Consider the following 27,954-nt stretch of genomic DNA (forward strand, 5'->3'; position numbering starts at 1 on the left):
AAACCCGAACCTCCTCAGGCTCCTGCTCCCCCCCACCCCCCGCTCCTCCCGGCGAAGCGCGCGCTGCCAGAGCAGGCGGAGTCGGAAACGCGCATGCTCGTCGGTCCGTCCGTCTGCAGCTCCGCGGCTCATCTCGCTCCTCTCTCGGCCACTTCTGCTCCTTCGGCCCGCAGCGAAGCGGGGGATCTTCGGCCTGTGGACCGGCAGATCCGGCAGGCGGCTCGGCGGGGACAGACGCAGCTCGGCTCGTCTCGGCGGTGAAAACCCGGACGGAGGCCCGCAGTGTGCGCGGAGCCTCCCGCAGGCCTCCGGCCCCACTCCCGCTTTTTCTCCCGGAAAATGGACGGCTTCGCCGGCAGTTTGGGTGAGTCCGGCCGCCGCGCGAGCCCCGAGCGGCGCCCTCTCTCCTGTCCGCGCTGCCGCGGGGTGGCGGGAGCCGCACGCGCCTGTGGCGGCTTTACACGTGTCACTGGTGTATTTATCAGAGAGTATGCACCGCCCCTCCGGCATCTGCAGGGCCACAAAACCAACGGCCTCCTCTGAAGGAGGCTCTGCAGAACCGGACCTCCTGCAGGAGACCTCCTGAGGGGGGGGGTGAGAGCCAAGACGGGCTCAGAAATGTACATTCGGCTTTGTTTCAACCGCAGGGCCGCAAACCACAATTTAGACACCGCACTGTGTGTGTGTGTGTGTGTGTGTGTGTGTGTACACACACGCGTGGACTCTGATCTGCGGAACAAAGACTCAGGAAATGACTTATTGATTCACTCCTCACACCTCGGTGTGTGTGTGCGCGCGTGCACATGCGTGTTAGAGTTACATACATTTAAGCTCAGCTGTTCAGATTTACTCAGGAAATGAAGTTTAGTGTTTCTTTATTAACATTAAAAACAGTGGAGTTGAACCTTTCAGGGTTTATTTGTTCATGTAACCATGTGTGAACACGGGTGTCCCGTCCACATGCACTGCAGGTTTGGGCGCCATTATTGGTCTTACTCGCTCCTCCTGGGCTCCGTGGGTGCTGGGAGCAGGTCCTGCTGGGTCTGTGTTTCTCTCTCAGTCCAGTCATAGGCCATCTTCCTGCCTTGGCGTTTTCCTGCCTCAGGAAGCTGAAGGAAGGTCAGGAGGATGTGTGCTTCAGTGCAAACACGAAGGCGTCTGCGTTTTGTTGAACATGGCTCTGAAATCCTGAGCGCGATTATTTAGTGTGATTGTGAAAGAATAACAGAGAACTTGGCTCAGAGCTCAAAGCTGCTTTCTGCAGAAGTGCTATGAGGCGCACCTCTGCTAGGGGCGAAAGGAGCACCAAACCACCGCCGAGCCCCACACTTTGAGCACGCTCAGACTGGCTGAGTGTTTCAATAAGAACCATCTTCAAGTTCAGGTTTGAAGGAAGCGCGAAGAAACAATGCGTCTGGTTTAAGTTCATTTTGAAGTGTGTGTCGTGGTGCTGGTGCGAAGGGTGAGCTTTGCTCTCCGTGTCTGGTGTTTTCTGTCATGTGATCTTTGAAGGTCGCACTGTGCTGTAGTTTCCTGGTGAACATCAGTTTCTACCTGCTGCATTGAGGTGGTAAAGTTCATTATTACACTTTTGTTCGATCATCTCAGAGGACGATCGCGCACTGACCTCTGCGCTGCTCCATATTTCTTCTCTAACATTAGAGACGAAATACATTTGTTTCAGAAGCTTTTTCTTTGAGCTCATGTCCAAACCAAACTCTCTGTGCTCGCTCCAGGAGGTTGACCATCCTGCACTCAACCTGGAGCTGATCTCTTTATTTGAAGATGGACGAAGAGCCTCGTGATCATAACCTGAAGCGTACAGGTATTTCCCCAAAAGTTGATTCTGTTCAGCTGGATGTTCTCAGTTCATCTGAACAATGACTGAAACCAGCACCACTGAATGAATGGGCTGGTAGGTCAGTTTATGATCATTAGTATGCAATATGCTCTTCCTTCAGTGGTGCTGGTTTCAGTCTTTGTGCAAATGTCCTGTTTATAAGGTTGGGGAAGCTTGCAGTCAGCTGAGACTGAAGGAGTCACCTGATGATGACGAAACGTTTCTCCCACTGAGAACGTCCAGATGAACAGAATCAACTTTTGGGGAAATACCTGTACGCTTCAGGTTATGATCACGAGGCTCTTCGTCCATCTTCAAATAAACAGATCAGCTGAGTTCGACTGCCCTCCTCCAGGTCGAGTGCAGGACAGTCAGCCTCCTGGAGCAAGCGCAGAGAGTGCGCGTTTGGTTTCGATTAGTAGTCTCTTTTTTTTCTTTGCACAGTTGAGGAGCGTATCAGGTCACATTTCACTGCGTGTTATACCTGTATAACCATGCACGTGACAAATAAAGAATCTTGGATCTTGATTGTATATACACGAGTCTGAGGTCATGGAGCTTTGGGGGGGGGGGGTCCTAGAGCAGAAGCGTCAGTGTTGATTGGCTGAATCCCAACCCTAACTGAAATGGTCCTCACAGACGTAGATTTTCTGCTTCATTGGAATCCCAAACATGTTCGACCTCCATTTTTCCCACAATGGGTCAGTGTGTTGTTGCTTGGCGTGTCATTCAACGTGCTGCTTTTGCATTGGTGGCTAAGTAGATGAGGCTGGAACTAGGGCCGCTCAATTATGGCAAAAATGATAATCATGATTATTTTCACTGAAATTGAGATCTCGATTATTTGACGATATTTATTTAACAATAACAATGTATTGAATAATGACTTTAAAGATTGTCATAAAATAGTGCAATATATAGTGCAAATACTGATAACAGTGCAAATGTTTGCAATATAAAAATAAATGAAAAATGTAAACATCTATGTTTAGTGAACTTTGCAGTGTTGCTCTGTGGTGCAGCTACACTGTAGCAAAGTTTACACACTGTGTCTACTTGATCCAGTCTGACTCCATGAACCCATAATGCTTCCACACCACTGAAGTTTTTTTTACCTCTCTTTTCAACCAACGGCAGTCACTCTCCTCTCCAAATAACTTCTGCTTTGCTTTCCGAGCTTCCCTCGGGTCCTCTTAATCAGCGGTCCCCAACCCCCGGGCCTCGGACCGGTACCGGTCCGTAGAGGTGGAAATCACCATACATCCCGCGATACGATATTATCACAATACTTAATGCACGATACGATATTATTGCAATTTTTAAAAATATTTTGCAATATTCAGATTCTGTACATGAAGGTAAACTTTATCAATATTCATTTTATCTAATAACAAAGTCTCACACTCAGTCTTTCTCTCATTTCAGTCAGTTTTATTGTTGACAAACTGAACGGTTTGTATTACAGTCTAGTCCAACTTAACTGGATGCAACCATCTGGTACAATTATAGCTATTCTGAACTATGCAATTTATGAAAACTATGCAGCCCCTTCAGCAACTGAAGAATTTGAAAGTAAATTAAAACAAATATAATTTTACATTAAATAAAAAAAGTTTTAAACTTAATTAAAATAAAATAAAATTGAATTAAATAAAAATTTAAAATAAAACATGTCTTAAATTAAAATAAGTAAACGGTCATGTTTATTGCTGCCAAAAAAAAAAGTTAAACACATTTGGGGAGTGAAGGAATGTCAGGATTCTTGCTCAGAAAAAGGATCAACATGCTCTGAAGTCAGAGTTCCAGTCCACGAAAACTTTTTTGTAACAACATATCGATTTCTGCTGTCCCTGTATCGATACATTATTAGCAAACAAAATATCACAATACTACACAGTATTGATTTTTTCCCCCACCCCTACCGGTCCGTGAGTCGTTTGGTACCGGGCCGCGAGAGTTGAGGCTCAGGTGTGAAATGTATAGTTTTCTGGGTTTTTATCGGTTTTCAGCGTTATTTTGTTATTGTTTTTATCGTTTACTCGTTTTTTCTGGGTCTTTTCACGTGTGTTATGAATAAATCTTCTTTTTTTTCCGATACCGGTACTAGTTTTATTTTGTTGCATTTATCCGCGACACCTTAAAGGCCGGTCCGTGAAAATGTTGTCGGGCATAAACCGGTCCGTGGCGCAAAAAAGGTTGGAGACCGCTGCTCTTAATTGTTGTGACACGTGTTCGAAATGCAGAGAGGTGCGCTCGATTTGCCACACAGAGCAGCGCGAGAGTAAAGCACCCAGGGAGGGGCTAATAATCGGCTCAGTCATTTTTAATGATCGTTGAAAGCCCAGATCATAATCGTGATTAAAATTCGATTAATTGAGCAGCCCTAGCTGGAACAGCAATCATGGTGAGATGGTCAACCTGAATTCACAAATCTGACTTTTCTCCCGCTGAAGCTTCGCTCGTGGGTTTTTACAGCGGCCTCCTGCGAGCAGCTCTCCTGCCCCAGTCGCCATTTAAACCAAACCAAACCTTCCTGTTTGCTTTGTGTTCACTTCGTGCTTCCGTGTCCCTGTAGATGACAGTATGTCCGGCGCCAGTGTATCGGACGTCAACGACCGTCTGTCTTCTCTTGAGCTTCGTGTCCAGCAGCAGGAGGACGAGCTGACAGTGATGAAAGCGGCGCTCGCCGACGTCCTTCGTCGCCTTGCTGCCTCTGAGGACTCGGCGGCCTCTGCGAGCAAGAAGCAGCACGGTGGGAAGGGTGAGTGTGTTTGTTAAAACTTTATGTGTGGAGGTGTGAAATTAGCCCGTAAGACTTTTTAATCTGCAGTCTTGTGTCGTGTCCTGCCCCCTGCAGGTGGAGCTGCACTGCGTGAAGCCTACTCCATGTCCTGCATTGCCAACGGAGGCACATCCGCACGTAAGAGAGACTCCACCTCCGTCACCAGGAAGGAGACTGTGTCGTCTGCCGCCAAGAGGTAAAAACGCCGCAACACGTGCAAGCGGATGCCAGGAACACAGATTTATGTCAGGTCACACCTAGGGATGGGTGTCGTTTAGGTTTTATCCGATACCGGTGCCAAACTGGTACTTTTGAAACAGTGTCGGTGCTTTAACGGTGCTTAAACGGTCTGAATGGAGATCACAAACTTTGTCCAAAAACCTCTCATGTTCAGCTGTTTTTTTTTTGTAAAACGATAACAATGTTAGCCTTTTCTGCAGCTATAGGGGATTTATGGTATCACTCTTGGCTGGAAGCAGTGCTTAAACAATGGAAAAAACACAAACTTTGTCCAAAAACCTCTCATGTTTAACTGTTTTCCACTTTTTCTTTGGTCATTTTAGCCTTTTTGGCCAGGGTGAAGGTAGTACCTGCCATCAAACAAGAAGACAGCCGCATGTAACTACGACGGTGTTTGCTAGTTCACCTTACGTGCATTAATGTAATAACGTGGTTAGCCTACTCAACGTAAATTACACACGAACAACATTAAGCTACTCACACAGAGAAGAACAGCTGCTGCTGCATCATCATCCGTCATCATTTCTGCTACACTGGCAGGGCTAGGGGCCAGGACTCTCCTCTTCGGGTTTTTGGGGGATGTTGCTAACTCCAGGTCGATAACAGGCAACCCACCCACAGTAGATGTGCTCGATATGAGGTCTCGCAGCAAGCTATCAAATACGGTGCTTTTAAAAAACGCTATGCGTCACCAGGTGTTTCATCGGATTTGAGGTGTTACCTCCTTTGACAGTATCAGCTTAAAGCACTTGTTGCAGGCTGCTGAGTTTGCATCTTTTGCTGTGAAGTACAGCCAGACTTTGACCGCTTCGCCTTGGGCGTTTTTAATCTGTAGCTCTGCTCTAAAAGAACGCACACCTGGGCCCGCCTACTATCCTCGGAAAGGTAAAATGATTGGCTAGAATCCAAAGTGTGTGACATCTCAGGGGGAAAAAAAGCACCGAAATGTGCGCTGCTTTTCGGTCTGGTTACTACAGTTTATATCAGATCCGGTGCCATTATGGCCTAACCCTAACCCTAACCGGTACCCATCTCTAGTCACACCACAGTTTATGACGTGACCTGTATGCTTGCTCCAGAGCGCCCGTTCACCTGAAGGTACCTGAAGACTTGCTGATAGATCGAGTCAGTGAGCAGCTGCAGACAACCAATAGAACCAGATTAGAACCTCAATAGAATGCCTGTTTGATCTGTCATCAGTAGAACTACAACAGAACCGTAGTGGAACCAGCAGAACCTCAGCAGGCTGTTTCTCATGCTACTGGTTTTTCCACAGTGGTGCAGACAAGAAGGATGGTCAGCGTTCTCAGATGGCGGAGATCCAGGAACACGAGGAGATCGCTCACCATACAAACCCATCCCCTGTCCCCTTTTCCCCCAACCCACCCCCAACCACTCCCGCTCCCCAGATGCAACAGAGACCACCTGTTTCCTCTGAGAGCAGTAAAGGCCACGCCCCTCCTAAAAGGTTTCATTTTGTGATTTGTCGGTTTGGCTTCACTGCCTGCTTGTGACGTCACTGTTCCGATGTCACTCTATACGTAGCTACTAACCCTGCCTCCCGGGACACACCGTCCTGCTCTGCTCCACCTAAACTCGAATCACCTGACCAGCATGGACAGGTGTTGCTGATCAGCTGATTTGACGTGTATGCTAATAAGTAGGGCTGTTCGATGAAAACGTCTATCATTTCATATTACGCTATCGTTTGTTTCGAGGTGTCGCAAAATAAACTGTTTACAGTTTATTTTTTCATGGTTTTGTTTTTCACTGTAGAATTTCTCTAAGTTCTCTCGTTCTCTTATATTTAATATAACCACACTACGGACAGACTAGCGACTGTTTTTATGCTTTGTCGTTACAACAACGGTAAAACCATCGCGTGGCTCCGCCGTCCGCTTGTTTATTTTCCACGTAAACCTTTCACAATAAAGCTGAAGATCCTGCTGAGATTTTTTAAAATAAACTGAATTACGTGAAATAATATGCAGAGTGTTTACGGACAAGAAGCTAAAAAGAGCCGTCAGGTGCTAAAAAATAAACCTTAGAACACGCCGTGTAATAAATACTCACAAAGAAAATTGTGGCCGTTTCAACTTATGTAACTCTCGACTCCAGGTACACGACACATAGCTGAAAACACTTCACGCAAGTCGAGTTGCCTGAGATTCACAGAATTTACAGAAAATGTAAAAATTTTGTGATAAGTATCGTTGTCGGGATGATAGATGTCTTATATTGAGATATGAGATTTTGGTCATATCACACATCCATACTAATAAGCAGGTAGAAAAAAGTCACGATGAGTTTAAGTTTGCTTTTTATGTTTAAATGGTAGAAAAGTTTTCTGTCTGAGTGCAGATGAGGAACTTAAACCCAGAGACCCTCGGTGCTCTGTGGGATCTTTCAGGTGATACTAGTTTCCAGAGATCTGATTGGTCAGTAGGTGTTCATTTTGTATCTGTTGCTTTCTAATCTCAAAGCGTTCACAAAGCTTTATTCATAACCACAAAGCCTGCTTCTTAGTACTGACCTTTGATTTCTGACGTGGTAAGGACTGTGTGTCTTTCGGAGCAGTGACCTTTGACTCTGCCTGGCTCCTCTTTAGTCTCTGCTGCTTGTTTTAATATGATTACTAATGTGATCTCATCCCAGCTTTATCCCAGGACCTCCTCTTTTTAACTCCTCCTCCTCCTGCAGGCCTCATGCAGCCTGGGTCTTGAGTTTCTGATGTATCCCAGCTCTAACCTCTCTGCGAGTTGTATGTTTGACTTTGTCCCTCTGGCTCTTTGGAGGAGAAGGTGTTTGGTCTCTGACGACTGATTGGTCTGGATCGCCGTCTCATAGAAATTCATTGAAAAAACTAAAAAATCAGATGAGAAACTTCAAAAGTTAAATTTAAAATCCAGGAAAATAAAACTTCAGATCTACAAACGACTCAGAGATTCTTCCTCCTCCTCCTGCTTACAAGCTGAACCCCGATTAGTACTGCAATACTCACTGTGTGCGTGTGTGTTCAGGGGCCCCAGCGTGAAGCGGTCCTCAGGGATGGAGCGCTCTCAGAGCAGCACCTGGGACACTTCAGATGAAAACAGGAACAAACTGGTGAAAGCTGCGTCCACCTCCAAACTGCTGGCCAAGGTGGTGAAGAACACAGAGAGGTACAGACGCATAGCCCATGTGCAGTACACACAAAGCGTGCGCGCGGTACAGACGTTGTTTTGTGGACTGTCAGGCCTTCGTGTGTTTATATTGACAAACTGATGGTGAGACTTTGTTTTCTTTCAGGCACAGAGATCCTGTCATGAGCCAAGGTAAACACCACACACATCTTCATCATCATCATCATCGTGTGTAGAAATGGACAGAAAGCCTCGGAGACGTTTCAAAGCGTTCTTGTCTTCGAGGCTGTGCTGCTGCTGTTTGTGTTGTCTGTTGTTGGTTTTTCTCAGTGATCGTGTCTTTGTCTCAAACCAGCCAAAATCTCAACTCGAGAGAAAAACAGCCAAGCTGGTAAGTCGTAACGATCTGTCGGAGCAAGCTAACGGTCTAATGTGCTAGCGGCTGCTGTATGAGCGCTCCCTGTTTCTGCACCAATCGCAGCTCTCTCTCTTGCTCTCTCACACTCTGCTTGATGCTGCCAGTCTCGCTCGCACACCTGCTCTTACTCCTTCAGGCTGTTCAGGTGATGTCATACCTGTGTTTGACTCCCTGACATCATTTACCCCCATATAAGGTGAAAAAGTAATAAAATAAATTTATTCACACTCCCAATCAGACAAATCACCCACCGTGCGCACACACAAACGCGTGCCCGAGCTGCCTCACCTGCACAGCTTTAAAGCCTCAGTTTCTTCATCTGTCTTGCTTTTTTTTTTTTTCTTCTTAAATCAGCAGCACCTTTCAGATCTTGGCCTGTTTCACCTCTGCTAACAACTGTCACACCTGAAAGACAGAACATCTGTAACCAAATCTGCTTCAATGCCGATATTTATTTGCCAAATCAATAAAAACTAGACCCATTAGACTCTGACAGGATTAGCTTTGCAGTTTGGGATTTATGCTTTGGGGTTGGACTGCTGTGCTAGTCTGAGGAATGTCTGTCTAATGTTTCAGAGGGGAATGCTATTAAGATGTTCATGCGTGGTCGACCGATCACCATGTTCATCCCTTCAGACGTGGAGAACTACAACGACATTCGGACCGAACTTCCTCCAGAAAGACTGAAGCTGGCGTGGGTGTATCCTTCACCTGGGACACGGGAGTGCTCTTACACTTAGCAGTGATAAATATTGGCCGCTTTGATGAAACAGGTGTTATGCAGTGAAACACTTTTCTGACACTGATGTGTAAAAGCTCAGTGTTTAAATGCAGAATTCCAGGCCAAAATTCAGAGTATTGGAAGTTCAGGAGAGACCACGGGTGTGGCAGGTCAGCGTTATCTGTGTATATCAGTAAAACCAAAGTCTAAGCATCAGCAGGTCACGGCCTTCAGAGATCTTCATGCATCCCTCACCTGCTCTGTTGTGAATGTCACTACATCTCCAGCTGTTGTCCAGGTGTTTCCTTGACTTCGTGCAGGTACGGTTACCGGGGAAGAGACTGCAGAGCAAACATCTACCTCCTTCCAACCGGAGAGATTGTTTACTTCATTGCGTCGGTCGTGGTTCTGTTTAACTACGAGGAGCGGACTCAGAGACATTACCTCGGACACAGCGAGTGCGTCAAATGGTGAGAAAGAGCTCCGTAGTACTTGCTGCTCTCCTATTGGCTGTTTGAGGCGACAGATAAGTGAGCTGCTCTTTTTGTTTCTGTCAGCCTGGCCATCCATCCCGATAAAATCCGGATTGCCACGGGACAGCTCGCAGGAGTCGACAAAGATGGACGGGTGAGAACACATACCACGTTTTTAAGGTCAACTTTCAGACAAAAGGAAAATATAAATACGAGTCGAAAACCGAGGCTAACAGGAGAGCTGCTGATGGATAGAACTTTTTAAATAAATGAATAAAAACAATTAAGACAAGGGTGCTGTCCCTCTCAGGCTCAAGTTCATGTCTGGGACAGCGTCAGTCTGGCCAAGCTCCACGTCATAGGTGAGCTAACGTTTGAACGAGGCGTCGGCTCCCTGGCTTTCTCCAAAGTTGTAAGTATCAGCCAGGTGCACCACGGGAGCTGTAGTTCTCACATACCTGCAGCTCTATGCATCATCAACCTTGCTGTGTCTCTCAGGATTCTGGTCGGCACCTGAGTGTGATTGATGACAGTAACGACCACATGTTAACAGTCTGGGATTGGAAAAAGGAGTCAAAGATAGCAGAGATCAAGGTGAGCCCACGTTTTTGTTACTGCACTGGTTTTTACCGGTTCCAACGTGTTCCACCTGTGCTCAAATGCTGTGTTTTTGCAGACCACCAATGATGTGGTCCTGGTTGTGGAGTTCCACCCAACGGACCAAAACACCATCGTCACCTGCGGGAAGTCCCACATCTTTTTCTGGAGCTGGAATGGGAACGCGCTTGCTCGTAAACAGGGAATCTTTGGGGTGAGTTTCTGCAGTTTAACTGTAACAGTGCTCATCACTGATTAAGCACTCATAGATTCACGATCGGCACCTGTGATTGACAAAAAAAAGACCCATCAAATTTGTTGCCAAACAAGCTGTGCTGAGCTTTGATGGTGGGGAAGAAGATTGCACCGGGGGAGGTCGGTATTTAACACCATATGGTTTAAATGGGACAGACTGACCCTGAGATGGGGGTCTGTAACAGTATGTCAGATTTAAATGCCTTGGTCAGTACTAGCAGCTGCTGTCCAAATAAAGTCTATTTGAAATAAAACCAAAATACAAACTTGCGCTTGGTGTACGTGCAAATACTAGAACGTGTCCAGTTTCGTGTACGAAGGCTTTTAGAACAATGAAAATAAAGATGTTTGCCTGATGCCTGCGCTATCAGCCACACCGATGACGCTGGGTGTCATGACACGCCGTCTCTTGGTTCTGCAATGTTTATCTAAGTGCTGTGTTTGACACTGTGGATCAATCTATTTTATTGGATAGGCTGGAAAATTTTATTGGAGTCACAGGAAATGTTTTATCATGGCTGAGAACCTACCTGTCTGGGAGATGTCAGACTGTTAGTTCTCTCTGAGACCTGTGCAGTGAGCCATGGGGTGCCTCAGGGCTCCGTACTTGGACCATTGCTGTATTCTCTGTGTCTGCTGCCTCTTGGTGTTCTTTTAATGTAACCTTTCATTGTTACGCATTGTTACCTGCAGCTTTATGTTCCTTTAACCCAGTGGTTCCCAAACCTTTTTTGCTAGGCCCCACTTTGTTTTACAAGAAAAATATTTGCATTGTGCTGAGGTGTCTAAATTAGAATCTTGTCTATCTGCAATTAAGTTCGGGTTATCAGATAACTTCCTGCTTCTAAATACTGATAAGACAGAGTTGATGGTCACTGGACCACAAAAATGTCAATAAGTGTCCTAAAATTTCATCTTGAAAATTGACGACTATGTCATAAATTGCAGGGACAAGATTTAAAAACTTGGGTGTGTGGTTCGACATGGTGCTCTCCTTCGAGTCTCATGTAAAAGAGATAACAAAGATAACTTGAGGAACATCGCCAATTATTGTAACGCTCTCCTTTCTGGGCTACCAAAGAAAAGTTTTAGAGGTTTACAGATGGTGCAAAATGCAGCTGCTCGCATTTTAACGAAAACTGTACCCCTGTACTGAGATCTCTTCATTAACTACGAGCAGATTTTAAGGTCCTGCTGCTCACCTACAAGGCTTTAAATAGTGTGGCACCTTCATACCTCTCCGACCTTTTACATCTTTATGTTCCATCCCCGATCTCAGGACTCTGGCCTTCTAAAGGTTCCTAGGGCCAGGAAAAAACAATTGGAGAGTGTGCGTTTTCTTTTTGTGCCCCGTTTTTGTGGAACAACCTCCCTCAAGATATTAGGCAGGCATGCTCTGAAGACCCACTTGTTCACCCTTTCCTACATGTCTTAATTCTGTCCCATTTCGTTTTTTAAATTCTTATCTTTTTAACTTTAATTGCTATGTGTCGATTTATCTACCTTTTTATTTTCAAATAGCTGTACAGAACTTTGAAAGCTCTTTATAAATAAAGTTATTATTACTATTATTATTATTACCAACACAATATGGTAAATGGCCTGTATTTGCTTTACGCGCTTTACTTGGTCCTAAGGACCCCAAAGCGCTTTACACATCCAGTCACACACCCATTCACACACTGGTGATGGCAGCTACATTGTAGCCACAGCCACCCTGGGGCGCACTGACAGAGGCGAGGCTGCCGGACACTGGCGCCACCGGGCCCTCTGACCACCACCAGTAGGCAACGGGTGAAGTGTCTTGCCCAAGGACACAACGGGGCCGGGGCTCGAACCGGCAACCTTCTGATTACAAGACGATCTTGAGCCACGATCGCCCCAATAAACAATAAACGGTGGGTACAGGTGATCTGAATGGACAGCAAGCAGTGGTTTCATACCTGTTGGTCTCTGATCTTAAACTGAAGCTGCACTAAAAGTGTTTCGTTTTTTGTTCCAGTAAGAACCCTCAGCTTTCTGTGGTTACACAGCAGAGAAGATGCGGTGTAGACGCAGAGAGGCTGAAGGAGCTCCGAGCTGATTAGAGGCGGGGTTTGTGTAGTGACGCCCAGCAGGGGCTGAAAACACAGCAGTTTAAGCAGTGATGGTTGTTCGGCGTGGTTGTGCCAGTTTGGATTCAGAAGTCTCTGTGACCTCACTAATTCACTTCTTTGACCATAACTTAAGATTTTATTTTCCAGCGATGGCAAAATGTCACACGCGCCTCACTCGATGGATAAAATACAACAGTTGTCATTGCAGAGGTTAAAGGTGAATCTGGAGCGTGATAGAGGGAAACTGTAAGCAGTGTGTAGTCAGAGGCATACAACCACGAGCTGGTGATGCTGCCTGCTGAGCTGAACGAGCTGTACGTGACGACAGGAAGTGAGTACGTGATTAAATGTTTGGATCTAGAGCAAAGACAGACGGACCCCCGGGTGTGCAAAGTCGGACCCCTGTTTCTCTGCTGGTTTCACTTTCGGTGACGTAATTCCAGTGAGCTGATAAACAGATTCTGCAGCAGATGAAGTGAAAGGAGTCAAAAAAGTGATCATGGTGAACGCTTCCTCTGTTTGCTCTTAGTGGAAAAATCAGTAAAAATCTACAGGAGAACAGGAAGCTCCACCCGGCTGAGGACAGAAAGAAAACCCTTTATCACAGAATTAAACAGATGATATGAAGGTGGTATTTCTGCAGCAGATCCCCTGAAACAGCTGCTGAGTCCACAAAACACAAAAGCATCTATCCATGAAAACACAGCAGAAACATCGAGCTTATTAAACTTGCACCTACACACTTTTTACTTGATTTAAATCAAAGATTTTTCTCAGCTTTTTGTCTTTAGAGGAAGCCCGGGTCCTTCTTTGAACTCACTCCAACACTCCTCTCCTGCTTTCTCCTGTTTTCTAGAAATACGAAAAGCCAAAGTTCATCCAGTGCCTGGCGTTTCTGAGTACCGGAGACATCGTCACTGGAGATTCTGGGGGTAGGCTGCTGGTCTGGACCAGGAGCGCCACGGAGAACCCGGCCGGGAAGGGGCCTCGAGGTATCGGGTTGGGGTTGTTCACAGTGTTTTGCATAAAGATCGTGCAGGTGTGTGCCACGGGGCAGCCGCAGAGCAGAGAAACAAACAAGCCGAGACGCTGTGAGGGAAACGACGTGCATATTTTCATCCTGAGTAAAACGGCATTCGCCTTGTTAATGAAATAAGCTCGGTCTGTTTAATGAGTTTGCATTGGTATCCGCCCTGAAGCGTTTCCCTGCACGAGACGGATCCCGACAGGTTTTACAGCTTCAGAGTTCGATGCTAAAGCAAATGACAGTCTCGCTGATTTTAAGGTCACAGAAAATGTCAGAGTGAAGAGTTTGATTTAAACCGACCAGAACCAGCAGCTCCAGAGTCCTGTAAGCAACCGACTACAGAAAAACCACAGAACAACAACAGGTTGTGTGTGTTGGCCCAGTTTCAGTAATGGTTTTTGTCATGTTGTTAAACTGGTTTTTAGAGACATGATGCCAGGGATTAAACGATTTTCTACTGAAATTCTACTCTGAGCGCTTTTTTTCTGAGAAGGGGACAAAAGACAGTGAAAGTGGAGATGGATTTTTACCCCTCGGCAGCACGTTGGTGCATACAAGCAACAGGAAACTTGGTTTTTGGAGGAAATCTGCAGGAACAGGAAGTGTTTTCATTATGATCTGCTGCCTCCCGCTGGTTGTTTTGTGAGCTGCTCTGTAAAAAGAGTGCAGGAACTAAACCTATTTAAAGCAGTTTGTTTTCATCTACATGAACGTTACACGTTGGTGCTTCCTGTAGGAACATCAGCAGCAACATACTTTCTGACTTCCTGTGTAAACATGAAGAACCAACATGTACCGCTTGCACTTCCATGGGAGCAGTGAGGACATGGGGAAGTCCAGAAAAGTCCCTGAGCAGAAATCTGTGTCGGGACGCCTTAAACATGATTGGACGTGACATCGCACATGATCAGAGTTTCAGATTAATAAATGTGGGAAAACATTTGAGGTGCGTGACGTGGTCACGGCTGAAACATAACTTTTCTGTTCATTCAGAGGTCACTTTTGTGCTTTGAACACTTAGTCACGTGACCCCCAGAGGACGTGTCACAGACGAACGATGCGTTTCTCAGATTTAGGAACAGCCACGTCCTGTTTCAACTTTCAGAGTTAAAAAAAAAAAAAATCCTTTAATCAAAGCTTATTTTTTTGTTTGATAACTCACCTCTGTGTGTGTGTGTGTGTGTCTGTCTACACAGCCTTTCGGATACTTCATCATGTCGATGGTCACGAGGGAAGTGTTTTCTGTATGTGTGGGATGAGGAGCGGCATGCTGCTGACTGGAGGAAAAAAGGACCAAAAAATCATCCTGTGGGACCACGAACTGCAACGTCACCGTGAGATCGAGGTCTCGCAGCACACATGCACACCTCAATGAAACTCAGCTGTGATGACATCATCTCGGCCGTCAATCTCCACAAATCTAAAGTGTCAACCATGTGACTGAGGCTACGCGTTTGATCCCCACAGGTCCCAGATCAATATGGAACCATCAGAGCAGTGTCTGAGGGGAAGGGGGACGAGTTTCTGGTCGGGACGTCGCGTAACTTCATCCTGAGAGGAACTTTCAACGATGGCTTCCTGGTTGAGGTCCAGGTGAGTAAAACGCCTCCGGGAAGTGACGACAGACCAGGAGGTCACATGATCGCATGGCGTCACTGACCAGAAAACTTCAGTACCTCTGTGTTGTGATGTGTTCAGGGCCACACAGACGAGCTGTGGGGTTTGGCGGCTCACCCGTCCAAAGACCTGTTTCTGACATGCGCTCAGGACCGGCTCGTCTGCCTCTGGAACTCGAGCGATCACAGTCTGCTGTGGAGTCGCACGCTGGATGAAAAGGTGCGTGGTGACGGGGAGGCAATTTATTGATTATTTATCGATTGGTCATTGGTGATCGCATGTTTCTCCTCCTCAGGAACACGGACACTGTGCAGACTTCCATCCAAGTGGCGCTGTGGTCGCCATAGGAACGCGATCAGGAAAGTCAGTACAGAGTTTTGTTTTTTTTCTACCTGAACTCAAAGATCCTTTCCTTGTATGTCTGACCTCTGACCTCTGGTCCCTGTCAGGTGGTACGTTCTGGATGCTGAAACCAACGACCTGGTGGGGATTCACACCGATGGGAACGAGCAGCTGTCAGTGATGCGCTTCTCCATTGGTGGGTGGAGCTACGTTGTTCACGGGCTGTGGCTGGAACACGCTGTGTGCCTAACAGATGTCTGGAGGTCGCCAGCTTTCGGCTGACCTCGGAGCATCTTTATCTGTTCGCTAACAATGGGCAGCCCTCTTGGTGTGATATCATGTTACTGTGTAACGGCTTCCAGTAGTAAATAAATTTAAGAGATTTCTGAGAATGTAGGCTGTCATTGATGTGGTTGCTAGGTGACAAGAGCAGATGTTTGTGATGCTGTACAGAGCTCCACCTTGTATGCGGTGTCAGCCACAGGACGCAGCCCCTGAACATGGACACTCATTAAACTGAAGATCATAACGGTGTTATGAGAGAACTACAAATCTCAGCTTGCACCTCTCTATCTCTCTCTGCAGATGGAAGCATGCTGGCTGTCGGATCTCACGATAACTTTATTTACCTTTACAACGTCTCTGAACAAGGACGCAAATACAGCCGATACGGAAAGTGCACGGTGAGTCAAAAAACCAATTGCAGCTTAGTGAACACCTGTCTGCCCCTGTTGCATCCGTTAGTTTGTTCAGTTTGCCCCAAAAAGTTAAATCTGTTCATCTGGACATTGTGTTTTCAGTGGGAGAAATATTGGTTCATCATGCAGGTGAATTACTTGGATAAGTAACGAAACGTTTTGGTATCAGTTAACAAGCTTCGGGCGTTTTTCTCACTGATATTAGGCTGCTCGTCTTGGCAGAATTGGTAACGCTTGTTTTGGTTGGTTTCTTAGCACAGACCCAGCTTGTAAGCATAGTTTACAAATATTCTAGTGCTGAGGGCAGACTTTAGGAAGGCCATTCCAGAAGCTTAATGTTAGCCTGCTTTGTCCAAAATCACTTCTGATGTGTGTTTGTGATCATTGTTCTGCTAGAACACACGGCTATGTCCAAGCTTCAACTTCATTTGAGGAAAAGTCGAAGAAGGCTGTCGTCCTTCTGTATTCCATCCACTTTGTGCAATGTACCAGAGCCATGGGCGTGGTACTTAGGGTTGGGCAATACATAAAAATTTTACAAACGACAATCATCAGTTCAATAATCAACGATGGGCGACTGTAATCATGCACGGACTGATTTGCGCGTTTACAACACAGAAATTTTAACATTTTTAACCTGCTCAACCCATCTGGAGTGCAGAATGAACAAACTTTGGACAAACTACCCAAAATGCGAGACATTTCAGAGATTTTGACTGAGTCTGCGCTCCAGATGGGTTAATTGTCGTGATGACAGCATGTTAACGCTAACAGCGCTAAAAATAAATAAATAAAAAAAGTCACCAATTTGGGATGAAAGAGGTAAACCTAAGAATGTAACCAAAGCGGTGTGCCACTTGTGCGGATGTAAAATGCGAGCAAAGTACTCAAACCTGACTAACTTGCATGAGGATGTCCGTGTCCACCATCCGGCTGAGTATGCTAGGCTATCACCAGCTTCTGCAGCTCCATCAACAAGCTTTTGGGCGCTCTCTGAGGAGGGGGCATTTGCTCTCAAATGAAAGAGGGTGCTGTTAAAAGAGCTCTATTATCTTTTTTTCTTTCTTTTGACTGCTTCTATTCGCTCCATTATTATTATCAAATTTACTCATGGGCAAACGAATAAATCGCCAGTGCTGGGAAGGTTACTTTTAAAATGTATTCCACTACAGATTACATGCCCCAAAATGTATTTTGTAATGCATTCCGTTACGTTACTCAATGAGAGTAACGTATTCTGAATACTTTGGATTACTTAATATATTATCATCTTTTTACAGCTACATGAATGTACTATTGCTGTGTGATTCATTACTATTACTGAAGGTTACTCTCCATACCAACACCAACTAGATGTTTAAATCTTAATATAAATGAGTAACAGTAGGTGGACATTAGGTAAGGCTGCACTTTTTGCAGTGTCTTAATACTTACAACTGGACTACACTGTCCATATGGCTACATTCTTTAGGGCTATGCCTGTAACACTCTGCCTATTGCCTTCATATTAAATAATTTTTAAAAATATCTCTTTACGTCATTATGCGGGCTGCAAGTAGAGGTGACATTCAATTTCAATTCAATTCAATTTTATTTATATAGCGCCAAATCACAACATAAGTCGCCTCAAGGCGCTTCATAGATACAGAGAAAAACCCAACAATCATATGACCCCCTATGAGCAAGCACTTTGGCAACAGTGGGAAGGAAAAACTCCCTTTTAACAGGAAGAAACCTCCGGCAGAACCAGGCTCAGGGAGGGGCGGCCATCTGCTGCGACCGGTTGGGGTGAGAGAAGGAAGACAGGATAAAAGACATGCTGTGAAAGAGAGACAGAGATTAATAACAGATATGATTCAATGCAGAGAGGTCTGTTAATACATAGTGAGCGAGAAAGGTGACTGGAAAGGAAAAACTCAATGCATCATGGGAATCCCCCGGCAGCCTATGTCTATTGCAGCATAACTAAGGGAGGATTCAGGGCCACCTGGTCCAGCCCTAACTATATGCTTTAGCAAAAAGGAAAGTTTGAAGGCTAATCTTGAAAGTAGAGATAGTGTCTGTCTCCTGAATCCAAACTGGAAGCTGGTTCCACAGAAGAGGGGCCTGAAAACTGAAGGCTCTCCCTCCCATTCTACTTTTAAATACTCTAGGAACAACAAGTAGGCCTGCAGCGAGAGCGAAGTGCTCTAATAGGGTGATATGGTACTACAAGGTCATTAAGATAAGATGGGGCCTGATTATTTAAGACCTTGTATGTGAGGAGCAGGATTTCGAATTCAATTCTGGATTTAACAGGAAGCCAATGAAGGGAAGCCAAAACAGGAGAAATATGCTCTCTCTTTCTAGTCCCTGTCAGTACTCTTGCTGCAGCATTTTGGATTAGCTGAAGGCTTTTCAGTGAGTTTTTTGGACATCCTGATAATAATGAATTGCAGTCGTCCAGCCTGGAAGTAATAAATGCATGAACTAGTTTTTCAGCATCACTCTGAGACAGGATATTTCTAATTTTAGAGATGTTGCGCAAATGGAAGAACGCAGTCTTACATATTTGTTTAATATGTGCATTGAAGGACATGTCCTGGTCAAAAATGACTCCAAGGTTCCTCACAGCGTTACTGGAGGCCAAGGTAATGCCATCCAGAGTAAGAATCTGGTTAGATACCATATTTCTAGGCCTTTCAGGGCCGAGTACAATAACCTCAGTTTTATCTGAATTAAGAAGCAGAAAGTTAGCAGCCATCCAGGTCTTTATGTCTTTAAGACATTCCTGCAGTTTAACTCATTGGTGTGTGTTATCTGGCTTCATGGACAGATAGAGCTGGGTGTCATCTGCATAGCAGTGAAAATGTATGCTATGTCTTCTAATGATACTGCCTAAGGGAAGCATGTATAATGTAAACAGAATTGGTCCTAGCACTGAACCCTGTGGAACTCCATAATTAACCTCAGTGTGTGAAGAGGACTCTCCATTTACATGAACAAATTGGAGTCTATTAGATAGATATGATACAAACCACTGCAGCACAGTACCTGTAATACCTACAGCATGTTCTAATCGCTCTAATAGGATATTATGGTCGACAGTATCGAATGCTGCACTAAGGTCTAGCAGGACAAGCACAGAGATGAGTCCACTGTCAGAGGCCATAAGAAGATCATTTGTAACCTTCACCAAAGCTGTTTCTGTGCTGTGATGAGCTCTGAAACCTGACTGAAACTCTTCAAATAAACCATTCCTCTGCAGATGATCTGTTAGCTGTTTGACAACTACTCTTTCAATGATGTTTGATATAAAGGAAGGTTGGAGATTGGCCTATAATTAGCTAAGACTGCTGGGTCTAGAGATGGCTTTTTGAGTAAAGGTTTAACTACAGCCAGCTTGAAGGCCTGTGGTACATAGCCGATCATTAGAGATAGGTTGATCATATTTAAGATCGAAGAATTAATTAATGGAAGGACTTCTTTGAGCAGTTTTGTAGGAATGGGGTCTAAAAGACACGTTGATGGTTTGGAGGAAGTAATTATTGAAGTTAACTCAGAAAGATCAATTAGAGAAAAAGAGTCTAACTTAACATCAATGGTACTAAGAGTAGCTGTAGATAATATTACATCTGTGGGATGATTATTGGTAATTTTTTCTCTAATGATAAAAATTTTATTTGTGAAGAAGTTCATGAAGTCATTACTAGTTAACGTTAAAGGGATTGTTGGCTCAAAAGAGCTCTGACTTTTTGTCAGACTGGCTACAGTGCTGAAGAGAAACCTGGGGTTCTTATTTTCTTCAATCAGTGATGAATAGTAAGATGTTCTGGCTTTGCGGAGGGCTTTCTTATAAAGCAGCAAACTATTTCTCCAGGCTAAATGATGATCCTCTAAATTTGTGACACGCCATTTCCTCTCCAGATTACGAGTCATCTGCTTTAGGGTACGTGTTTGAGAATTATACCACAGAGTCAGGTACTTCTGATTAGAGACCTTAGTTTTCACAGGAGCTACAGTATCCAGAGTCGTACGTAGTGAGGAGGTGAAATTATTAACAAGATGATCGACCTCTGTTGGAGTAGCGTTCAGATAGCTGCTCTGCTCTATGTTGGTACAGGGTATTGAAGATGATAACAGTGGGTGGATTATATTCTTAAACTTAGTTACAGCGCTTTCAGAAAGACATCTACTTTGATAAAGTCTACTCTCCACCGCTGTGTAATCAATTATTGTAAATGTAAATGTTATCAGGAAATGATCAGACAGGAGAGGGTTTTCAGGAAACACTGTTAAATGTTCAGTTTCTATGCCATATGTTAAAACAAGATCTAGAGTGTGATTAAAGTGGTGGGTGGGTTCTTTTACATTTTGAGAGAAACCAATTGAGTCTAATAACAGATTAAATGCCATGTTGAGGCTGTCATTTTTAGCATCTACACGGATGTTAAAATCACCCACAATAATTATTTTATCTGAGCTCAGAACTAAATTAGATATAAAGTCTGAGAAATCAGACAAACTCTGTGTAAGGCCCAGGTGGATGATAGATGATAACAAGTAAGACTGGTTTCTGAGTTTTACAGCTGGGGTGGACGAGGCTAAGCATCAGGCTTTCAAATGAATTAAAAGTCTGTCTTGGTCTTTCATTAATTAATAGGCTGGTGTGAAAAATTGCTGCCACACCTCCCCCTCGGCCTGTGCTTCGAGGTTTCTGGTAGTTAGAATGACTCGGGGGTGTTGATTCATTTAAACTAACATAATCATCCTGCTGCAACCAGGTTTCTGTAAGGCAGAGTAAATCAATTTGTTGATCAATTATTAAGTCATGTACTAACAGACTTGGAGGAGAGAGACCTAATATTTAATAATCCAGATTTCACCGTTTTACTCTTTGGTTCAGATGTGGATACTTTGTTCTTTCTTTGTAATTGTTTATGTTTAAGTTGTTTGTTGCTGGTTTTTAGTTTGTTTTTTGTCTGTTTGGGAGCTGACACAGTCTCTATGGAGATGGGTTTTTGGGGGGGTAGCAGGAGGAGAGAAGCTGCAGAGAGGCGTGTAAGACTGCAACTCTGCTTCCTGGTCCCAACTCTGGATAGTCATATTTTGGGGGGTTTAATAAATTTGTCCATATTTCTAGAAATGAGAGCTGCTCCATCCAAAGTGGGATGGATGCCGTCTCTCCTAACAAGACCAGGTTTCCTCCAGAAGGTTTGCCAATTATCTATGAAGCCCACATCGTTTCTGGGACACCACTCAGACAGCCAGCAATTTAAGGAGAACATGCGGCTAAACATGTCACTCCTGGTCTGATTGGGGAGGGGACCAGAGAAAACTACAGAGTCCGACATTGTTTTGGCAAAGTTACACACCGATTCAATATTGATTTTAGTGACCTCCGATTGGCGTAACCGGGTGTCATTACTGCCGACGTGAATTATGATCTTACTGAATTTACGTTTACCCTTAGCCAGCAGTTTTAAATTTCCTTCAATGTCGCCTGCTCTGGCCCCTGGAAGACAATTGACTATGGTTGCCGGTGTCTCTAGCTTCACATGTCTGAGAACAGAATCGCCAATTACCAGAGTTTGACCCCCGGCGGGTGTGTCGCCGAGTGGGGAAAAACGGTTAGACACATGAACGGGTTGGTGGTGTACCCGGGGCTTCTGTTTAGGACTTTGCTTCTTCCTCACCGTGACCCAGCCACCCTCTTTCCCCAGCTGCTTGGGGTCTGCCGGGGAACAGCTAGCGGGGCCTACGCTATCTTTGGCTGCACCAGCTACAGGGGCCTGGCTAGCTATGGGTGAATGAAGGGTGCGAAGCCGAGTCTCCAATTCAGTAATCCTGGCCTCCAGAGCTGCAAATATGCTACATTTGTGACAGATATCATTACTGCTAAAGGAGGCCGAGGAGTAACTAAACATCTGACACAATGAGCAAGAAAGTGCAGGAGGGACAGGTGAAGTAGCCATGGTGCTAACGAGTCGGCTACGAGCTAAGCTAAGCTAGCGAAACAGTACAGAGACAGTGAGTGAATACTTTGGCTATAAATTAGGTAGTGAGTACACAGAAAGTGTGCTTCGGATGAAGCACGTGAAGATTATACTATGAAAAAGAATGTATTTAAAAGTTGTTAATTAAATTGCTAAGCAAATAAGCTACTCAGAAACACCACTGTGTTTGAGCAGGAACAGGAAGTGATACTCTACCGCAGAGCGAGCGAACACCAAGTGACAGCGCCACCATGGGCCGCGAGATTGAGACACAGACATTACAGCCTCTTAATGTGTGTTTTGTTTGGGTTTCCACCGGTGTGGAATTACCAATAATAGAAAGACCATAGCCTAACATATGAAACAGGAAAAGACCGCTGTGTAATCCATTTATTTCTGCAAAGTAACTGTATTCTGAATACCACCTTTTTAAACAGTAACTGTAACGGGATACAGTTACTCATATTTTGTATTTTAAATGCATAATGCCGGTACATGTATTCCGGTACTCCCAACACTGTAAATCGCCCATGTAATAACGTCGATGGGCTCAGCATATCGTCGATAGCCGATATGTTAGTCCAATCGCCCAACCCTAATGGTACTATGTGCTTGGCAGTTGGTTCAGATTTCTTAGGTTTGAAAGCCTCACCTCACCTCCAAACGTAACTTTAATGGTAGATGTTAATTTCACATGTGCAAGTTACTGTGATAAGAGGCGAACCTGAGAGGAGAGGTCTCTGAAGCGGGATTTATGGTCCCACAAACGTGTCCATCCATGTCCCACTCGGTTGGACAGAGAGGAGGAGAGGAGTCCTCCAAGATCCTAACCGTTCGTTCGACAAAGCGGATGACGTAAGCGACTGCCTAATGTTGATTGGTTGCAAGTGGGCCGGAAAAGAGCAGAGACCGACTGAACGGGAGAACTGCAGTAAAAACACTTCAAAGATAATAAAATGTAGCATGACAAGCACAGACAACAGTGAAACTTTTCATTGTTTTTAACACTATGTTTCACTTTAACTCTTTGTGTGTCATAACTTTGCTCTCCTTTGCGGCTCATGGAGCAACAACAATACAAGCAAGAGTGGCCCTTGTGTTTGCTCTCCTTAACTACAAATTCCACTTTACAAGATTGAATGTAGCTCCTCTGTAGGTTAAACTTGGAAACACTTGTGGTGGTGCTCAGGTGTGTTCATGAGTTAACTAAATGTTTCAACAGGGACATTCGAGCTACATCACCCACCTGGACTGGTCACCTGACAACAACTTCATCATGTCCAACTCTGGAGACTACGAGATCCTCTACTGTGAGTACCTTCTCATCATAGGCTCTGGCACTACAGTACTGTGTACTGTTATCACAGAGTACTGTAATACTGCAGTATTTTGTTGATGTACAGTGACAGATGTCTGTTTTCAGGGGACGTTCCAAACGCTTGTAAATATATCAGAAATCGTTCAGAGTGTAAAGACATCGACTGGGCGACTTACACCTGTGTCCTGGGATATCATGTGTTTGGTCAGTACAATGGGAGAGTGTGTGTATTTGTGTGTATTTGTGTGTGTGTGTGTTAGGGTGTTTATTCTGAAGATGTTTATACTTCCCTGACTGTTGAATCAGGACAACTTTCTTAACTCTGAAATTCTGTCTGCCTATCTCAGGTGTTTGGCCAGAGGGTTCAGACGGCACCGACATCAATGCTCTGATCAGGTCCCACAACAGGAAGGTGATCGCTCTGGCTGACGACTTCTGTAAAGTTCACCTGTTCGCCTACCCATGCTCCACCTTCAAGGTGACACACATAAAAACACACATTTGAAAATGCTAATCGTCAAACTGAAATGGTTTCAAAGGCTTACTTTATAAATACGGATCGGAGGGTGTGTTCCAACTAGAGGAGGATCAAACTCCTCAGCCTCCCTGGGAAAGTCTATGCCAGGGTGCTGGAAAGGCAAGTCCGTCCGTTAGTCGAACCTCAAATACAGGAGGAACAATGCGGTTTTCCTCGGTCCTGGTCGCAGAACACTGGACCAGCTCTTTATCCTCTCAAGGATACTCGAGGGTGCATTGGCGTTTCCCCAACCAGTCTACATGTGTTTTGTGGACTTGGAGAAGGCATTCGACCGTGTCCCTCGGAGTGCCCTGTGGGAAGTACTTCTGGAGTATGGGGTGTCTGGCCCATTGCTACAGGCCATTCAATCCTTATACAACGGTTGCAGGAGCTTGGTACACATAGGCAGCAATAAGGTGGAGTCAACCCTGCTGGGTGATGGGCTCCGTCAGAGCTGCCGTTTGTCACCGATTCTGGTCATAATTTTTATGGACAGAATTTCTAGGCGTAGCCAAATGGCGGAAGGCTTTCACTTGGGTGGCCTCAAAACCTCATCTCTGCTTTTCGCGGATGATGTGGTTCTGTTGGCTTCAACAGGTGATGGCCTCCAGCTCGCCTTGGAACGGTTCACAGCCGAGTGTGAAGCGGTGTGAATGAGTATCGGCACCTCCAAATCTGAGGCCATGGTTCTCAGCCGGAAAAGGGTGGAGTGCCCACTCCAGGTCAGGGATGAGTTACTGCCCCGGAGTGGAGGAGTTTGAGTATCTCGAGGTCTTGTTCACGAGTGATGAGTGAAGGGAGCGGGAGATCGACAGACGAATTGGTGCAGTGGCTGCAGTCCGTCTTGGTGAAGAGAGAGCTGAGTATAAACACGAAGCTCTCAATTTACTGATCTATGTCCCTACCCTCACCTATGGTCACGAGATCTGAGTAGTGACTGAAAGAACAAGATCGTGGATACAGTTGTTGGAAATGAGCTTCCTCCCAACGGTGGCTGGCCTCGCCCTTTGAGTGAGGAGTTAAGCAATTCGGGAGGGGCTCAGAGTAGAGCCGCTGCTCCTCCACATCAAAAGGAGCCAGTTGAGTTGGTTCGGGCATCTGACAAGGATGTCTCCTGGGCTTCTCTGCTTAGGCTGCTGCCCTGTGACCCGGCCCTCGGATAAGCGGAAGAAGATGGATGGATGGTTTCAAAGACTGAGATCTGAGTTGAGAGCAGCCATCTGATCAGAGATCCCAGGACCTCCCTGTCTTCTCCTCCTCTAACTGTTCTGGTGGGACACAGAGTTGTTCCCAAGCCAGCCGAGAGGTTTAATCTGTTCAGTGTGTCCTCTGTTTGTTCTGACATCTGCTTCCAGTCAGACACAAACACCTCAACTAGCTGGCGCTCCAGAAGTGTCCTGCTGATTGGTCAATCAGCAGGTAAACCAAAAGCAGGTCTGCAGTGCACACGTGAACCCTCGTACACATTGGATATTAGATAATTGGGGTATGGTAAATGGACTGATTCTTGTATAGCTATATAGCTTTTCTACTCTCCCGGAGTACTCAAAGCCACATTCACACACATTCTCACAAGCACTTGCTCTACACTGACTGCTTTGTAACTACATTCACACACATATTCTGATGGATGCATCAGAGAGCTACTTGGGGTTAGTATCTTGCCCATGCAGACTGGGGAAGGCAGGGATCGAACAACTAACCTTCCGATCAGCAGCTGACCTGCTCCACCGGGTGGCTGTACCTGAGCTACAGCCACCCAGCTGTTCCTTATCAATTGCTGAGTGTTGATTAGAGGTAAAAGGGTTTGGGTGTGACTATTCTAAATGTCAGTGTCATCAGCTCTGTTAATAAAGTTTTTGTCTGCAGGCCCCCAGCCATAAGTACAGCGCCCACAGTAGTCATGTGACCAACGTGGCCTTCCTGTATGACGACAGTTACCTCATCTCGACGGGCGGGAAGGACACCAGCATAATGCAGTGGCGTTTGGTTGAGAAGTCTTCGCTGTCCCTCAATGACAGCATCATCTCTAACTCTACCCCCCGCCGAGTTGAGCCTGTATTCGCACCACCCCCTCCCACTGGAACCACCCACTCGCAGGAACCCAACCCTCCTCCGACAGCCAATGGGACTCAGGAACCCTCCCCTGAAACCCCGCCCCCTACACAATTAGTTCCACCCTCATCAGAGCTAACACCACCCAATTCTGAGTCAACCCCGCCTCCCTCAGACAGCACGGTGAGCCTGAAGGACAGTCTGGAGCCCAGTGATGATACGGCTACGCCCAGCGACGAGGGGCTGCCCCCTCTGACCCCGCCATCGTAGACTGTTTGTGCGTCTTTGTGGGGACCAGGCACACTTGTGCTCCGAGTGAGGATGGCTTTGCAAACGAAGAGATTCTGTTGGGTTTCATGATGCTTCAGTTCAGTTTAGGGTTATAGTTCAGCATGTTAATGGGACGGCTAATACGATAGAAACTTCCAGAGGATGTCATTGTCTCTGATTTACTTCAGAATAAACCTCCACTCTTCACACAGTCAGAAACCAGAGAAATGGGACAGTTCAAAAGGCTGCCTGAGAGTCTGATTTTGGTTTTCTTCAGCCTTGCAGTGGTTAGTGATAAATAATCTGAACATCCATGATTCACAGGAGCTACTCACAGTGGGTTCAGCTGCTTTGAATGTGAACAAACTCTGAGTTCTAATAATAGTTATTAATTCTAATCAATAATAATAAGAATCCCCACAAGAAGTACAAATGTCTGAAACCTACAGATCACGCGATCTCAGCAATAAGAAGACCTCAAGGTCACAGTTAAACATCTGGAAGGTCACATTAGAAGAAGCGAAGGGAGGGGGAGCGTTTTCCGAACACACACACACACACACCTGTGTTTCAGGAACAGGAAGTGTTGTGGGGCTGGGGAGAATCTGAAAGTCTTAAAACTTTCCTGATTTTTTTTTTCCAAAATGTATTTAGACCCCCAAAATAATCCTGTTTTTGTCTTTTAAACAATGTAAATGATTATTGGTGGATTTTTTTTTTTTTTTTTTAGAAAGGGTTAAACACATTTTTCAGAATAAAAGCTTTAAGGAAGCAATGGCATGAAGCTTTTAATGTGAAACACGGGAAGTGTGAATTTGAATCCAAAAACATGGTGGTTTCAGATTAAAATCAAAGATGACATGTCTGAGCCTCAGACATGTGAGTTTGTTTCCAGAGTACAGTCATGTAAATAGGAAGTAATCGGGTTGTAAACAGGAAGTAATCAGAATGTGAAATGTGGAACGTGAAGTCAACCTCCAGAGTAAAACTGTGAATGTTTTTATTGATCTGACGGCCGGTGATCAGAGACGTGTCTCCTTCTGAGGATCTGTTTGTATATACTGCAGATACCTGTGTATATTTCTGTTCACCATTAGGGGCAGCAGCTCCTCAGCGACACTGTAAAAGCACTCAGCCACACATCTCTCATCCAATCAGGTGACAGGAAATAATAGCTCCCCTCCTCTGATTACCTGGTTTCAGTGATTTTGACTGCTGGTGATGTTTTTGTCGCTTCTGGACCACATCTGTTAAATATTTTCTGAATGATGGCATGATGATGTCACTCCAGGGCCGTGGCCTTTCAGGTGGGTTAAGGGAGGGGTGGTGTTGGGTTGTTCATGTTGTTGCCTTTTTAATACCATGTTTTTACACTTGTCTCTGAAGGGCTTGTCCACAGTTCAGGAGCCCACCTGAATGGTCATGAAGGGGTGGGGCCATGATGGGGACTTTTGAGCGTTCATCAGAGACAGTGATGATGTTCATGTGACTGTTTTTGAGCCAATCATGTTTTTTCTCATGCATTCCTGTCAGAGGACGGACTGTACTAAAGATTTGAACAAGAAATGCAAATAAATGTTTTAGAAACAGA

At 45.3% G+C, this 27,954-nt stretch overlaps 1 protein-coding gene across 3 annotated transcripts; it reads left to right on the forward strand.

Moving 5' to 3' along the window:
- Positions 1-83: 83 nt before the first annotated feature.
- eml4 (EMAP like 4) lies at positions 84-27,954 on the forward strand. 3 transcript variants are annotated; one of them, XM_085441545.1, is made up of 24 exons: positions 84-364; positions 4,416-4,601; positions 4,698-4,818; positions 6,139-6,330; positions 7,883-8,023; positions 8,151-8,176; positions 8,340-8,375; positions 8,979-9,102; positions 9,444-9,593; positions 9,681-9,750; positions 9,907-10,008; positions 10,095-10,190; positions 10,273-10,407; positions 13,401-13,536; positions 14,768-14,916; positions 15,039-15,164; positions 15,270-15,407; positions 15,484-15,551; positions 15,638-15,726; positions 16,116-16,213; positions 23,426-23,513; positions 23,627-23,725; positions 23,869-23,999; positions 25,908-27,954. In XM_085441545.1, exons 1-24 carry the CDS (start codon positions 340-342, stop codon positions 26,361-26,363), a joined length of 2,982 nt encoding a protein of 993 aa, XP_085297671.1. In that variant the 5' UTR covers positions 84-339; the 3' UTR covers positions 26,364-27,954. The 3 variants fall into 3 exon arrangements, with proteins under 3 accessions (XP_085297671.1, XP_085297672.1, XP_085297673.1); XM_085441546.1 differs by lacking the exon at positions 8,340-8,375; XM_085441547.1 differs by lacking the exon at positions 6,139-6,330 and having other exon boundaries at positions 85-364.

This window comes from Copadichromis virginalis, linkage group LG19 (genome assembly GCF_057382275.1).
Source record: "Copadichromis virginalis isolate Kocher_CV1m ecotype Utaka linkage group LG19, C_Virginalis_male_GT1.1, whole genome shotgun sequence".
NCBI classification, from domain to species: domain Eukaryota; kingdom Metazoa; phylum Chordata; class Actinopteri; order Cichliformes; family Cichlidae; genus Copadichromis; species Copadichromis virginalis.

Coding starts and splice junctions, on each gene's coding strand:
- eml4 (XM_085441545.1), top strand. CDS start 340: ATGGACGGCTTCGCCGGCAGTTTGG. Junction 10,009..10,094: donor CCCTGGCTTTCTCCAAAGTT/GTAAGTATCAGC, acceptor TGTGTCTCTCAG/GATTCTGGTCGGCACCTGAG. Junction 15,165..15,269: donor GCTTCCTGGTTGAGGTCCAG/GTGAGTAAAACG, acceptor TGATGTGTTCAG/GGCCACACAGACGAGCTGTG.